The sequence below is a fragment of the Lolium rigidum genome, chromosome 3 (assembly GCF_022539505.1).
Source record: "Lolium rigidum isolate FL_2022 chromosome 3, APGP_CSIRO_Lrig_0.1, whole genome shotgun sequence".
Classification (NCBI taxonomy): domain Eukaryota; kingdom Viridiplantae; phylum Streptophyta; class Magnoliopsida; order Poales; family Poaceae; genus Lolium; species Lolium rigidum.
Genome location: NC_061510.1, coordinates 398696228 through 398710799, shown reverse-complemented (window position 1 = coordinate 398710799; position 14572 = coordinate 398696228). Strand labels below are relative to the sequence as shown.

The 14572-nt window shown below is 42.5% G+C and overlaps 1 protein-coding gene across 2 annotated transcripts; it reads left to right on the top strand.

Annotated features, from left to right (window-relative positions):
• The first annotated feature begins 5081 nt into the window (after positions 1–5081).
• Positions 5082–13895, top strand: LOC124704590 (SUPPRESSOR OF ABI3-5-like). Of its 2 annotated transcripts, none has more exons than XM_047236862.1 (17): positions 5082–5250; positions 6816–6914; positions 7111–7151; positions 7341–7526; positions 7652–8054; positions 8129–8200; positions 8288–8380; positions 8466–8545; positions 9165–9300; positions 10281–10365; positions 10439–10530; positions 10611–10679; positions 10758–10928; positions 11137–11305; positions 11548–12486; positions 12810–13000; positions 13547–13895. In XM_047236862.1, exons 2-17 carry the CDS (start codon positions 6867–6869, stop codon positions 13727–13729), a joined length of 2958 nt encoding a protein of 985 aa, XP_047092818.1. In that variant the 5' UTR covers positions 5082–5250; positions 6816–6866; the 3' UTR covers positions 13730–13895. The 2 variants fall into 2 exon arrangements, with proteins under 2 accessions (XP_047092818.1, XP_047092817.1); XM_047236861.1 differs by having other exon boundaries at positions 5083–5250; positions 9162–9300.
• The last annotated feature ends 677 nt before the right edge of the window (positions 13896–14572 follow it).

The following is a 14572-nucleotide window of genomic DNA, read 5'->3' as shown; positions in this document are numbered from 1 at the left end:
TAGTGGAAGTTAAGTTAGTACTTCCAAAGAAAATTAGGTTAACCTTAACTATCCTATACCATATGAAGATGTCCCAGAACATCTGCGCCACCGCTACGGTGACGTAGATCCGGTCGCGTCTGGGCGTCGCCGGCGGCCCCATGGCGAACGGCGCCGACGCGACTGGCCGGCTGTTACCGGCTTCGTGGTCGTTGTCGGATGGCGAGAACTCGCGCTTCGGGGCCATGGCGGCGCGAAAGCTTCGAGCTCGCGCGTGCGGCCGGAGTGGAAAGTGGGGACTGGATAGGGACAGTCCCCTTCCCCAGTCCACATTTAATAGGACTGGGGCACCGACAGGTGGGCCAGCCACGCGGACAGACGGACACGCGAGGACACCGCGTGCCATCCGCGGCCACGCAAACCCGGACCAGATTTGGGCCGGGTTTGCATCGTTCCGGACGCCGCGGCCGTCCGCTTTTGCGGTACGTCCCCGCGTTGGGCCGGGTTTTTGTCCGACTGGACCCATCCGGACGCGCGGGCGCGAGATAGGTCGCCCGGTTGGAGATGCCCTTACCACGTGTGGCTCATCAATCCTCACTGACGGAGCTTCAGCCCGGCATGCCCGGTAGCTGCCCGGGCTCGCCTCCATGCGGCAGGCGTAGCTCCCAGTGCGATTCGTGCGAGTATGTGGTGAGTCAGGGGTAAAAAAACATCAGAAGCTGGCTGCTTACCCGGGCAATAGCTACGGCCTGCTATGGCCTTTTCCCTTTCATTTGCTGAGCCGTCTGCTCAGCCTACACACCAAAAGGTGAACCAAGTTGAGTTAGTTGGCAAGTTGCCAACAGGCCTAGCTCGTATCCTAATACGAATAGGACTCAAGACTCACCAAGTCAAGATGCCGGTTCGATCGTGTTATCTGTTCGTCTCCTCACATAGCGGGACCAACGCAGCGACGACGATACGCGCACAGGCGACGGCGGACGACGCTTGAAGACCCCGCCGAAGCTCACAGACCAAGACGATGGCAGGCTACTGAGGCTGGTCATAGTGGAAGTAACTTGGCAGCTAAGAATATACGCTACGTTATTACTCTAAGTTACTACCTTCATAGTGGGTAGTAACTTATATGTGATGTCATGCATTGTGTTATTTATTATGTTGTAGACTCATTTTGTATTGAGGTGTGTGATGTTATGGTAACATAGCTAGTTATCACCTTACTTTTTTTTTTTCATTTATTGGCATGCCATGTCACCAAAATGTCTTGAGATGTGTGATGTTACTAGCTATATGTTACTCCCACTATGAGTAGTCTGACGGCAATACCACTTGCTCACCTGAAATCTTAGCACCGATAACCACTCTAATTATTTTACTTCTTAATCATTGTGTTGGATATTTAATTTCAGAAAATTCTGAGATTTTGGTTAAAATGCCAAGGCAGCGGTATTTGGATACCTAAACTTTTACCTGTTACTCATATTGTTTATTGAGCTATTGCTTATCATATTTAATTTCTACAATAGTACGAATGTACGGTCTTCATTTTAGTACTAATATTCAGATGATGTTATCCAAATATCCGGTTGCAATTCCCGTGAGAAAATATCCGGTTACGACTCCCCGCAAAAAGTAAATTCAAACGTGATTCTCATGTTTTATTTTTGTTATCTATGGTCCGCCCAGGCTTCAATTTTTTCCTGGCTCCTCCACCACTTCCTATCCTACTATAAATGCACTTGGTCTAACGATTAGAAGCATAGAACATCCACAAAGCACGATACGAATAAGGGTGGCTGAAGTAGAGGAGGTACAGGGTGCTAAACGTGAGCATCCCTCGTCGATGTACATCTCCATAATAATGCCATTGCAAGTCTTTGTGAGCCCAAAAAAAATATTATGGATTTTCGCCTACTCTCTTCTAGAATGTTCGAAAGGTTGCCATCACCACCCGCCATATGTGTGAAGTGTGGTGGTGCCAAGCAGAAAAGATCATCAAGAAAAAGAAAAAGAGGTCTAAGCAAAATATGGTCTAGGTTACATCCGCCCAGAACCTTCCTAGGACTTATCCTTGTCCTTTATGAGCCCATAAATTCGTGACTTGGCCGAAATCACTATAAATGATAGGAGTTGGAGTCAATCACGTCACAAACTTTCAGATTCTCAAAACTTCTTCTGACTCCCTAGTAATTGGGCTAGATTTTGGGCTTCAGGAGTCCGTTTGGGACGAATTTTCTGTCTAGAATGATTGGCAGGTAATTACCAAGAACTTTTATGTTTTGACTTTTCCATTGGACCCCGTCTTCCTTTACAATCTTAATGTGCTCGACCCACGGAGTGCCATAGATCCCGGGCCACGCAATGCCATTGTTTTCCCCATGATTGGGGGCAGGTTCAAGGGTCTTCGTGGCAATCTTTGAAAATTGTTCTGCATGGACAGATTCTAGGAAACTCTGGATTTCGCCATAATGAGTGGTTCCCTTTTTATATTTGTGTGTTTCCTACACAACAAAGTTTAAAGCAATAACTTGTGCAGTTTTGCAACTATTAGTAGATTAGTACCAATAATAAATACAATAAATTTGCAAAATAATAATGATTTTAACACAATAAACTACAAATTCACGTATGTATTTTACATGCATCAGTAACCCATAGGAAAAAAGAGCAAGAAAGGCATACATGGCGAACACAAGTTGATTCCAGTGGGAGTGTATTGATACCCCTAGGGTGTTCTTCCACCATAGCGAAAATGCATGTGAGGATCTATGTAGTCCAAAGAGGTGTGTGGCTGCTCTTCAAATTGAAGATGATCCCCCTAGCAACTACCAAATAAGGTCCTTTAAGAATTTGAATCAAATCCTCTCAAACAAGTGAGTAAATTCCATCAAAAGTTCACGAAGTTCAAGCAATCCTCTAATAAAAAACAAAAGAATAGAAGGGAAACAAGTCAATCAAAGAAGCAAGACTCCATCAAGCAAGTCATGACCCATTGGAAAGAATGAGGGGAGTAGTCGTGCACCACCCCTCAACATGACCAAAATAATTCGCCAAGCCATTTGTCCCATAATCATTTTACTTAAGTCATCATCTCCTATGTATCCGTGTTCTTGAGGCATGTGAAGTGTGCATAGGGCATGATGAAGTCGTGGGGATATTCGGTCACATGAAGTCTACAGTATAAATTCTCATCCTGCTGAAAAGCATCATGGAAGCATGTTGTCTTTCACATAAACACACGGAAGCTAAGTTATCATAATGCAACTGCCATGGTACTTCGACGGTTCCTGATGATTATCCTCTAGGTTACCTTTTCTAAGGTCATGTCCGTAGCTGGTGTTACAAGGGAAAGCCAACATCGCAAACAAATAAAACTTTTATTCTCTTTCTGGTTGATTTTGTTTCACCCTGCTTCTTCTTGGAGGATATTTACGGTACCCTGGTACTCTCCTAATGGTGTTGGGAGTACCAACGAAATCGACCCGTCAATTTCCAAGGGTAATTTAGGCTTTTTATTTAGCTAATTAATAAAGAGAAAGATGCACTTCCTTGATAATTTTTGCAGCTTTGGTATGCCACTTCTGCATGTAAGCAACACCATCTGAGTCCATGATTGACAATTTTCCAAGCAACTTGCATTCTACATCAACCTATGCACCGTGACACTAGGGGCCTCATCCCTCTTTTGATCATACCAACAACATACTGCGGATATCATACCTCTAGTGATCATATCAACAACATTGGTAACCATACCAAGGACACTTTGGACACCATCCCTCTAGTGATCATACCAGCAACACTAGGGGCATCATCATATCCTAGTTCATCTACATCATTGATGATATTCTGACGCTTCAAATATTGCACTAGCAAGGCCTGTCAGTGGGGTCAGTGCCAAGTTGTGAAACCCTTCGATTTGATGGCTCACATCATTCATTTTTATGATCGCACCGAACCCGGGAAAATTTATGGGAGCAGTGTGACATACAAGCGCGATTCAAACTAAGAATCGTAGTTTACTATGATCCATTGGCTGGCACCATAAATTGGTCGTAGTAGAGTTTTAATATCCATTGGCTAGCACCACAAGGTTGGTCGGAGGTCGCTGAATAAAAAAAAAAAGCATGAACTATTCACCATCATTTTGTACAACATGATATTCTTTACTTCAATTCTTTCAAGAACTGTGACATAATATTTTATCACCTTGGCCATTCCCTCACCGCTAATCTCTCTCATCCAAAAGAACAACAACCCACCCCATCCAACCCAACTCTATCCCTTGAGGCCCCCCGTCTCACGATCTGTTTGTTTGGGCTCCTTCTAGAAGCTCCAACATTTTAGGCTGTGAAAGCTAGAGCCCAAACAAAAAATTAGTTTTTGGACCTTCTCGACACAACGCTGGTTGGAGCGTTCTAAATATTTTATTTTGCGAAACACAGTACATACACTCACCCAAACACGCTCACACATACACTCACCCACATACACTCACCCATATAAACGCACGCACACACTATATTCCTATGAGCATCTCCGAGAGACTACATTCAAGAAACTGATCCGACATGTCTTGAGATTGATGAAGTCAGCACATGAGTCTTGTTGTCGACGGAAACGTCTCCTTCCACTAAAGAATATTTCGTCCTTAGAAGACAAAGTATCAAATCTGGAATTTAAACTCTCATATGATAAGGATACCATAGCCCTGCTAACCATCCAACCACAGGTTGATTCTCGTGTTGCAAATATTTTCACTACAACCTAGAAGATGCGATTTCGGTGTATACTGTACTACATAATAAATGGCTGGTTAGAGCTACTATATCAGTACCTCTCATCGGTTTTAGTCTGGTTTTCCGTTAATAAACCGGACAACTTTCTTCTTCTTTAGTCAAAGCTTTAGGCTAGTTTTTTAAAAACATATTCGTACCTCTCACCAGACCGAGCAGAACACAGCCCGAATCATACGGCATCCTTGAGCTAGGGTTCGTACCCAGCCGCCACCCATATCCGGGCCGCCGCCGCTCGATCTCCGGTCACTGGCGGCGCAGCCCTCCTCCAGCCGGCGGAACGACATCCTTCGCCCCCGAGTACCTCGCTCCCGGCGCCGATTGGTCACGCCCCGTGGCCTCTGCCCCGACCCGAGCTCCCAACCGACCGGGCGCACTCGAGATTCGCCGACGAGCTCACGAGCCGCCGTGTCTTCTGCTTCGTCGTCGACGTGCCGAGCCGGAGAACCCCCGAGATCCCCCACTCGAGTTCAACGTGAGGATTGCTCACTTCCATCCCGTAATTGCATTTTCTGTTTGTAAGATTGGGAATTCCGTGTACTGTGCATAGTTGATAATAATTCGGTGGTAACATGTGAGAGATATAGGACCTGCAGGGCATGTTTCTACAATATTTGCACCGTGTCTATGGCAGCATAGTTTTTTAGTTGCCGTCTAATCGCCAGCTACTCATCTAGCCGGTGCAGGGAGGGTGGCTACCTGCAGCGGCTCGGCTCGCAGAGTAAGTTGCGCCACTAGCTGGCTAGGAAGTGTTAGTTTCTGACTAGACAGCGACTAGGATCGCTTGGCCTCTGGGGGTGGCGGTGGGCGTGGGGGATATTTAGTTTTGTAGTGCTGGTTTGGTGGTTTCTACCAGGAACATTGTAGAAACATGCCCTGCATTTTTTCCTATGGTTGATGTGTAGGCTTACTCTTCCATGGGAACAAGCCATAAGCTGGCACGCAGTGTTTGCAGTTGAATGTTCATGTGTAAATTTATTCCTGTAAACTAGCCCCCTGCCCGCTAACCGGTTAATTCATCGCAGTGAAACTTGCTGTTGTTGTAGTCATGCTGCTGAATTCCTGCTCTCTATTCGCAAGATGCATATGATTTTTTTTCCACCTATACATTGACCCCATTTGGAATGTAGGAATCCCACAAAATTCTGGACAAGTTGTTCTGTTCCGTGTATAATTCCTGCATTCACGGCAGGCCTGTCTATAGTATAATTACTACAAAATATATACAATAAGAAGTAACTCTAGGATGGTCATACCTAGCAGCAATAAATACTCACATATTGGTTAAACAGCTTTGACCCTGATATGGTTAGGGGTTAGGGCGGTCACAGTGCTCCAAGTTGTACCGTATCTAAAACCTGCCACGTAGGACAAATGCTGACGCGTAAGGCTAATTAATGAAGAAATAGAGGGTCATTGTATCTTATTTACGGTACCAGTCTTGGCATCGAAACCGAAGCAAGTTACTCGCCCTCCAGATCCTGTGCGCAGCGCACCTTCCTCTCCCCTCCCTCTACCCACCGCCATCGATCCAAGCTGCCACCGTAGCCCTCGGCCAAGCTGCTGCCATCGCAGGCTCCTCACCAGCTGGCCGCTGCCTTCTCCTCACACAAGGCTTCTGGCGCCCGACACAGAGATCCCTGCCTCCTCGATTGGTCGCGGCTGAGATTCAGTTTGTCACATCAAGGCCTCAATCCAAGAGGCTGAGATTCGATTGGTCGTCGCCAAGCTTGAATTCATGTGGCCGTGGCCTTCTATGTTCCTGAGGCCCCTGCCTCCTGTGTCGTGCCTGTACGTCTACGTTAGCATTGATCTCAAAACATATTAAATAGACCCTTTTTTAGATACTAAGCAAAGATACGATGCATTGCAAGGGATGTATCTAAAACATTAATGTTGCTTAAGATACAACCATAAGATACAATGCGTTGTGACTGCCCTTATAGTACTTCTGGTTCGTTACAAAGATCTAGTGAAGCGTGGCATTATGGTGGTTTCCTTGTTTGTGCTTAACTGCATCGCGCCATGCTTCTCTTGCAGGATACACCATAAATTATCTGTGCCCCAAAATTTGAAAGATCACAAAGAGAAATGGACCGTGGGCGTTATGGTCCACATCATGGATGGGAGAACAACAGTGTAATTGCAGCCTTTCCTTTATTAACTACCAAGGATGCTGAAGATAGCAGATCTATTGGCCATGTGATTGGCTTCCGTGTATCAAGCGTTATGTTGTAAACAAATTCAAGAAGCGGCCGTTGCTTAAATGGAATGGATTTACCTGCCTGTTCCGTAGACTTTGTTGCTGACTCAACTTATTCTGTTGAATCTACAGGCACCTGATGGGTATGGTGTCATTAATGAGCCAGACTTTAGGTAATTATATTATATTGTTTCCTGTTAAAATGTGCCTATTCAGTATTCACCATAATTGCTGTTTATTTTATTTCTATTTATACATTTTAGTATGCCACCTTCTATTTGTAAAGTAGCTGCAATGTTTGTCCATTTATGTTTGACATGCATTTTTCGCATTAAATTGCTTTGTCATATCTCAATTTGCAGGGCTGGTGGATCCTACAGTGGTAGGAGATATGTGGATGAAGGATTTCCTAGCGATCGAAGGGGTGCGTTTGGTCAAGATATACATGATAGAAATATGTACGCACCACCACCCTCTGCTGGCACGATGTGGTCTCAGCCTCGAAGAAATTCTGATGAGGATTTTGCAACTGCCAAAGACTACAGAAGGCATGCATCTGATTTCTGCAATGATGGAAAATACCATGAATTTGATTCCTGTAGGATTTGAAACACTATCGTGCTACTGAGAATGACTGTTAATCTGGTAGTTGTCCTTATTTTTGTGTTGATAGGAACAAAAGGGTTGGAAGTAGAGATAGAGGGGAGTTTGGTGCTCAGTTTGAAGACCGCTACCAAAGCAGAGAGGACAGCTTTGAAAGAGATCATCAATATGGCCGTTACAGCTGTGATTCGGACTTTGAGAAGGGAAGGAGAGAGAGTAGCTGGAGAAGACATGATTCGTTTGAGCATGAACGTGAAAGGAAGGGGTTAAGCCATGAAAGAGACGGTAGCCCATATGCTCGTCATAGCCGTTCTCGGTCACGTGGGCATGATAACCGATCAAGATCTCGGTCAAGATCAAGGTCTCCGCGTGGCAAAAGTCATAGTCGGAGCCAAAGAGATGGTTATGATGATAATCGCTTTGACAGAAGAAGAGAACAGGACTGGGATGAAAGAAGGCATGATGATATAGTGGTGAGGACATACTTCTATTTTTTTCTCGTGTTTTCAACATATAAAGCTAATTATGTTTGCTTGAATACTTGCAGGCACCATCTGCGACTGTTGTTCTTAAGGGTCTGTCCCAGAAGACCAATGAAGATGACCTATATCAGATTCTTGTACAAGTTCCTCGTCATAAAATGTTAAAACTGGTTGGAAGTGTATTGTCTCGTTCATTTTAATCATTTAGGTCTGGTCTCTTTTAGGCTGAGTGGGGCCCTCTTCGTAGTGTGCGCGTGATCAAGGAGCGACCCTCTGGCGTTTCTAGGGGATTTGCTTTTATTGACTTCCCTACTGTGGTACATACAACTGGTCTGAGCTCTACATTACCGACTAGACAGTCATTTGCTATTATGCTCACAAATATTTGTGTGCCTCCCACAGGAAGCTTCCCGCAAAATGATGGATAGTACGGGAGACAATGGCCTTCTGATTGATGGTAGGCAGATATTTTTCGAGTACAGGTATGTGTCCTCTTTAAGACGTTGTAAATTATCTATGTGAAGAAATGTTCTTGATTGTAACTCCAGAATTGGCCTATTGATCATTTTTTTAAATGATTTTTGATGCAATTGCTTTAGAAGTGTAAGAATATCAAACCTTGTACACTGGCAGATCAATTAGTATGGACATGTTTTTTTCTGCAGTCCCTAATATTTCATGTTTGTCTTTTGTTCCGCAAGCATTATATTACTAATTCTTACTGGAGCTTGCGTTCATATGTCAAAACTGTAAGATGGCTCAACCTTGTATTTTTCGTTTTACTGTCCTTCAAAACAAACTTTGTCTGCTCTGCCATCTACTGAGGCAAATTGCATATGATGTCGGTGAAACCAAACAGGACGATGACTTTTATTTGATGGCATTACAGATTGACAACGTGGAATTTGTTTCACTGCTTGGTCATGTTTTCAAATTTGAATAGAAACATAAACTTTTAACTTGTACAGAAGTGAGTTTGTTGAGTCATTATATTCTCCCATTCAAATATGTTTGCTTATCATATACCGTACTCCTTTTGTGCTTATAGTATATTCCTTATCTATTGTAACAATAATCCACCGACTGTCGTCACTGCAGTAGTAAGCCACCTGGTGGGGATTCTCTTGAACATGTTACAAGGCCTACATATGGGCGCAGGAACATATCCGCACCATGTGATTGGATATGTACTATATGTGGCTGTATGAATTTTGCCCGCAGAATGTCCTGTTTTCAGGTATATTTTGGTCTCATTTAAATTTAAGTGGGTACTATTGTGGGACAATTATTTATCAGAAAGCTGCATTAGCACTCTTAATCTAGCTTGCTTCATTTTTTCCCAGTCAATGGTGTGGTTTACACTTTCTTCCTTCCAAATGCAGCGTATCTCTTAGCATGAGTTTAGTAGCTGAGTACACCTTTTCTGTTTTCCCCATTTAATCTTCACATATCCCTTGTTAGCATTAAGGTGCAAAACCTAGGCAAAATCGGTGTGCTGTAGGAGTTCCATGATCTGTGACTGTTTGAACTTCAGGAGTCCTGTATCGATGTGCTCATAATATCTCCATTTGAAGGGGCCAGTTCAGAATTTCCATTATGTCTTCACTCCTGGACAAATTACTTATTGCATCACTTAGATGTTGGATGGATTGGCCTGGACTTGATATTAGAGGTCCTGTTCATATCTACGTGGGAAGTGTTTAATACCCAGTTCAATACTTCAATATGTACAACGGCAATGCTATGTCGTGTCCTCTCCAACTGAATTATCTTCTAAAGAACGAAACAAATTCAGTTGGACCATCCAGTTGCCCAATCGTGTCCACTCCAACTGAAATTATTTTCTAAAGAAATTAATAAATCCAGTTTGACCATCCAGTCCCAAATCTAAACAACAGCAATATAACACATGTATTTGCTGCTGCTTGCATGCCTGAGGTGATGTAGTATGGGGTTATAAAAAATAGAAAGCCAAAATAAAGTCCAAGAGCCTGGGGAAACATTGCCTTAAAAATTGTGACTTTTTGCTCTGCTTGACTGGGTTCTGGTTTCTGAAATGCACCAATGATGTCAAAATTGAAACCAACTTAGTGAACTTTGAAAAAATTTACTGCCCCATGCTGCCTTAATACATCGTAGCTACTTGTCTACTTGCAAGCTCTTTGTTGCTCTCGCTTTCCTTTCCATTTAATTGCATGTTTACTTGCATTCTCACAGTGCAATGAGCCACGTACGGACGATGCTCCACCAGCTGATGCAGCATCTTCCACTCAACCATTTGGAAAACGGGGATCTGAACTAGGTAAGTTTATCCCTTGATTGTAGAATTTGTGAAATATGTAGTGCATTGCTTTATTATATACTGTCATTTGCAGGTCCAACTCATGTTTTAGTTGTTCGTGGCCTGGAAGAAAATGCTGATGAGGAAATGCTTCGATATGAATTTGCTAAGCATGCGCCAATAAAGGTGGGCAAAAGCCAACTTTTGTGACTATAATTGTTTCCTTCCTGCAGAGTTGCATCTCACTTTGACTGAATTCTCTGCAGGACATCCGGCTTGTTCGGGACAAATTTACTCATGTGTCTAGAGGTTTTGCATTCGTCCATTTTCATTCGGTAAGTACTACTGAATCGCTAAGATTATGTTTCCGCTTATATGAGTTGTTCACAGTGGCTATACACCATTTGTGTTAGGTCGAAGATGCTACGAAAGCCCTTGAAGCTACAAATGGAATTAGACACGAGAAAAATGGTCAGGTGCTACGCGTAGCCTATGCTAAAAGCACACATGGACCTGCATCGGGGTCTTCACAGTCAAACAATCTTGCCGCAGCAGCCATCGAGGCTGCGTCATTTGCACAGCAGGTCTGTTACAGGAATACAGTATCTGTCACAATCGATAAGACAACTTTTTTTCTTTGTGGTTAATTAAGAAATATTTGGCTGTTACAATTTGCAGACTCTAAATTTTAAAGAGTAACAATTTTACACATTCTAAATCTGCATCTATTATTTTGGAGCATAGTTTTTGTCGAGTCTTGTTATTTACTCCCTTATTTACCGTTATGATCAGTATGATGCTGTGGGTTGGGCTCCAAAAGAGTACAATGCTGAGGACAAACAGAACAGCAATTCAGAATCTCAGAAAGATGATTCCGCTCCACAGTCAGGATTTGTTTGGGACGAAAAGTCGGGCTATTACTTTGATTCTTCTTCTGGATTCTATTATGATGGAAATACTGGTAAGTACGCAAATATGCTATTACTGTCGTAGTTTTAGACCTTAAAATGCTATGCAGGTGAACCAGTTCTGCTACACATCGTTTCCCTTTGGACATGTGTTTCATTTAAATATGCTATTACTGTCGTAGTCTTAGACCTTATGCTATGCAGCTGAACTAGTTCTGCTGTTCAGCTACACACCGTTTGCCTTTGGACATTTGTTTCATTTAAGACAAAATTTATTAAATTATTCTTGTTTCAGGTCTTTACTATGACAGCAATGTTGGAGTTTGGTATTCGTATGATCAAAAAAGTCAACAGTATGTCCCGTGTAACGAAAGCAACAACAGTAAGGCAACTGGGGACACAGTCAATGAAAGTGTGAAGATCCCTGAAAGTAACAGTGGTAAAAAGGTGGTGATTTCTGCACCAGCAGCCACAGTTAAACAAATTGAGAAAACTTCATTGCCTGAGGCTGTTCAAGCTGCGGCCAATGCAGCGCTAGCTGCTGAAAAGAAAGAAAAAGAGAAAGCAAAGGAGATAAAGCTGGCTTCAAAAATTAGTCTCTTAGCCAATAAGAAGAAGATGAACAATGTCCTAGCAATGTGGAAGCAAAGGAATCAAGAAGGCCAGGCTGCACAGAGTGCTTTTGATGATAAGGAACCAACCAGGTCTGTTGCTGATAAATTGAACAGTTCACCCAGTGGAATTGGGTTCTCATTGAAACCCAAGCCTAAGTCCGATGTTGGAAATTCTAGGGATATGAGCTTGGTTGCTGGATATAATTCTCTTGGCCGAGGAACTGGTGGCTCTCAAATACTGGATTCTGACATAAAGCCTAGACCTGTCAGTAATAGTCTAGGAACTACTATTATGGGTGTCATAAGGGGCTCTGGCAGAGGAGCAATCAAGTCAGATACCACATTTCATGTATCATCTGATGTTGGCGGAAGCAATTATTCATCTAATATAACCACAAGGACAAGCGAGATAACTGCAAATGCTGAGACACATACTCCTGCACCCTTCAAAACAGATTTATCCTCTCTAGGATCATATTCTTCGTCTGGAGTTTCTGGGAGTGCTAAACGTCGGTTTTCTGAGGCACCAGGACAATCCCAGTATAGAGACCGTGCTGCAGAGAGACGAAGTCTATATGGATTATCTTCATCGCTTCCCAATGATGATGGACTGGATACAAGTAAGAGCAAAACTTCTTTACTTCTCTTCTTGACTCATTGTACAATTGTTGGTTCTAGTCTTGTTTCTAGAGCACAAGATGTCACGAACTAAAAAGCATCCTCGCTCTAATTTAGATTTTGCAATCTCATTTATGGGTTTGCTGACAGTATATCCAGTCCTGTATCAATTTATGCCCAACTTGGTGTGAATGGGGATTTTGGTTGCCTCTACTGATATTATCTGGAATTTGTCTCTCGATCCTACACAACTGTGCATTATAGGAATGTTTCCTGTCTTCCTTTTTCAAGATCTTAATTAATTTTCTGGAAATTCCTTGTTAAGCTGGTGACTATCCATCTCGAAAGGGTTCAAGTGAGATGGGATCCATGCCATTTCCTCCAGGGGTGGGTGAACGTTCTGTTGGTGAAATTGACAATACTGAAAATTATGAGGTGATCACTGCTGATAGAGCAATAGATGAGAACAATGTGGGCAACCGTATTCTGCGCAACATGGGTTGGCAAGAAGGATTGGTATGTTCACCATCACCTCAAACATATTTCTCAGTTTTTATACTCTTGGTTGAATTAGCTGCAATTTTCTTCTCCTATTAGCATCAACTGCTCCCGACATTTTATCAGAAGCTCTTAGTGCATCTGTTACTGTTTCTCTATATTTTTAGAACCATTCCGCTGTCGCTATTATAAAACAAGTTGCATATTGACCTTTTATGTTCAGTTTCTTGAATGTTTGTTTGTTTTGGTTTCTTTTATAATTCTCTGTTTAGGTTTCTGTGGGCTGTCACCTGTCATTTTGGGGTTTCCACTCTTTCTAAGTTCATATTATTTCATTTGCATCTTTTGTTTAGTTAGCAAATTGCTAAAGTTACTGTAGAGAATTAGAATTTTTGCTAAAACTTAAGCGTGCATAAACTGTTAGGTGTAGAAAAACAATCTGACTGCAGATGGATCAGTTTGCCAATATTTCCTACGGAATGGAAGCTGCATGACATGTACATTCGTTCTGATGTGAGCATGTATTGGCATTTTTTCCCTTGCAACCACTTTGCAAATACCCAGGGTCTTGGAAAGAACGGTAGTGGCATCAAGGAGCCGGTGCAGGCTAAGTCTGGTGACGTGAGGGCTGGGCTTGGTAGTCAGCAGAAGAAAGCAGCCGATCCAACTCTGGAGGCTCAAGCTGGTGATAGTTATAAAACCATAATCCAGAAGAAGGCCATTGCAAGATTCAGGGAGATGTCTTAATTATTTTTGTCTTGTAATTTTAGTTGGGCTACTCGTGCTATTGGAGCTAAAGGTTGTGCATAAATCTAGCTAGTGTGTGTTAGAGACCTTGAGACTTCTCTGTGTGTTGCACCTGCAGTTTTACTTTCATTGTTTGAGCAATTTTTTTTTAGCACAAAGTACCTTATTCTGCCTCGTGTTTTTTCTGGTTTGACCACAAAGAATCTGAAGCTTGTGATCTCCGGTGGCAAATCGATCTTTGCAGGTAGTAACCATTCATCAGGAATTGTACGTTATAGTATAAACTGCTATACAGATTAAAAGTCCGTTCTCACCTACTCAAATTCGACGGTTATGGACTTGAAAACTGGTATAGACATTTTCTTTTACTTCCCTGTAGAACTTCAAAGTCACGCAAAACTATCGTTCCAGGACTAAAGAATATTTGATAGTCCATCGTTGAAAACTGGAAGCCCTCCAGAGCCTGTAAAAGGTCTTTTCGGTTCGAAAAAGGGCTGGCGAGTTCGAAAAAGGGCTGGCGAGCCCGTAAACTAAAACTGTAGAACATAATATTCTGTTTTATAGGTTCTTTGTGGGCTTTGTTCTGCGACAGCACCTTCCGAACCGTAAAATCAAGTTTTTTTTTTCACATGATCGCCATATGCAACATAAATCAACACATTCAACAATCGATCATAAATAATCAAATAAATAATCGATCATAAATAATCAAATAAATAGTCTTGAGCACACAATAGTCATCTAAATTATTACAACAAATGAAAGAATATCTCAACCAAATTACAACAATAGTTTTCTAATAATAAAACAAATAAACAAATATTTTAAAAATGGTTCATCTCA

Bases quoted from the DNA above. Each gene is read 5' to 3' on its own strand.
- LOC124704590 (XM_047236861.1), top strand. From the start codon at position 6,867: ATGGACCGTGGGCGTTATGGTCCACATCATGGATGGGAGAACAACAGT. The intron at 10,366-10,438 runs GTAAGTTTATCC...TGTCATTTGCAG, and splicing joins AAAACGGGGATCTGAACTAG to GTCCAACTCATGTTTTAGTT. The intron at 11,306-11,547 runs GTAAGTACGCAA...TTCTTGTTTCAG, and splicing joins CTATTATGATGGAAATACTG to GTCTTTACTATGACAGCAAT.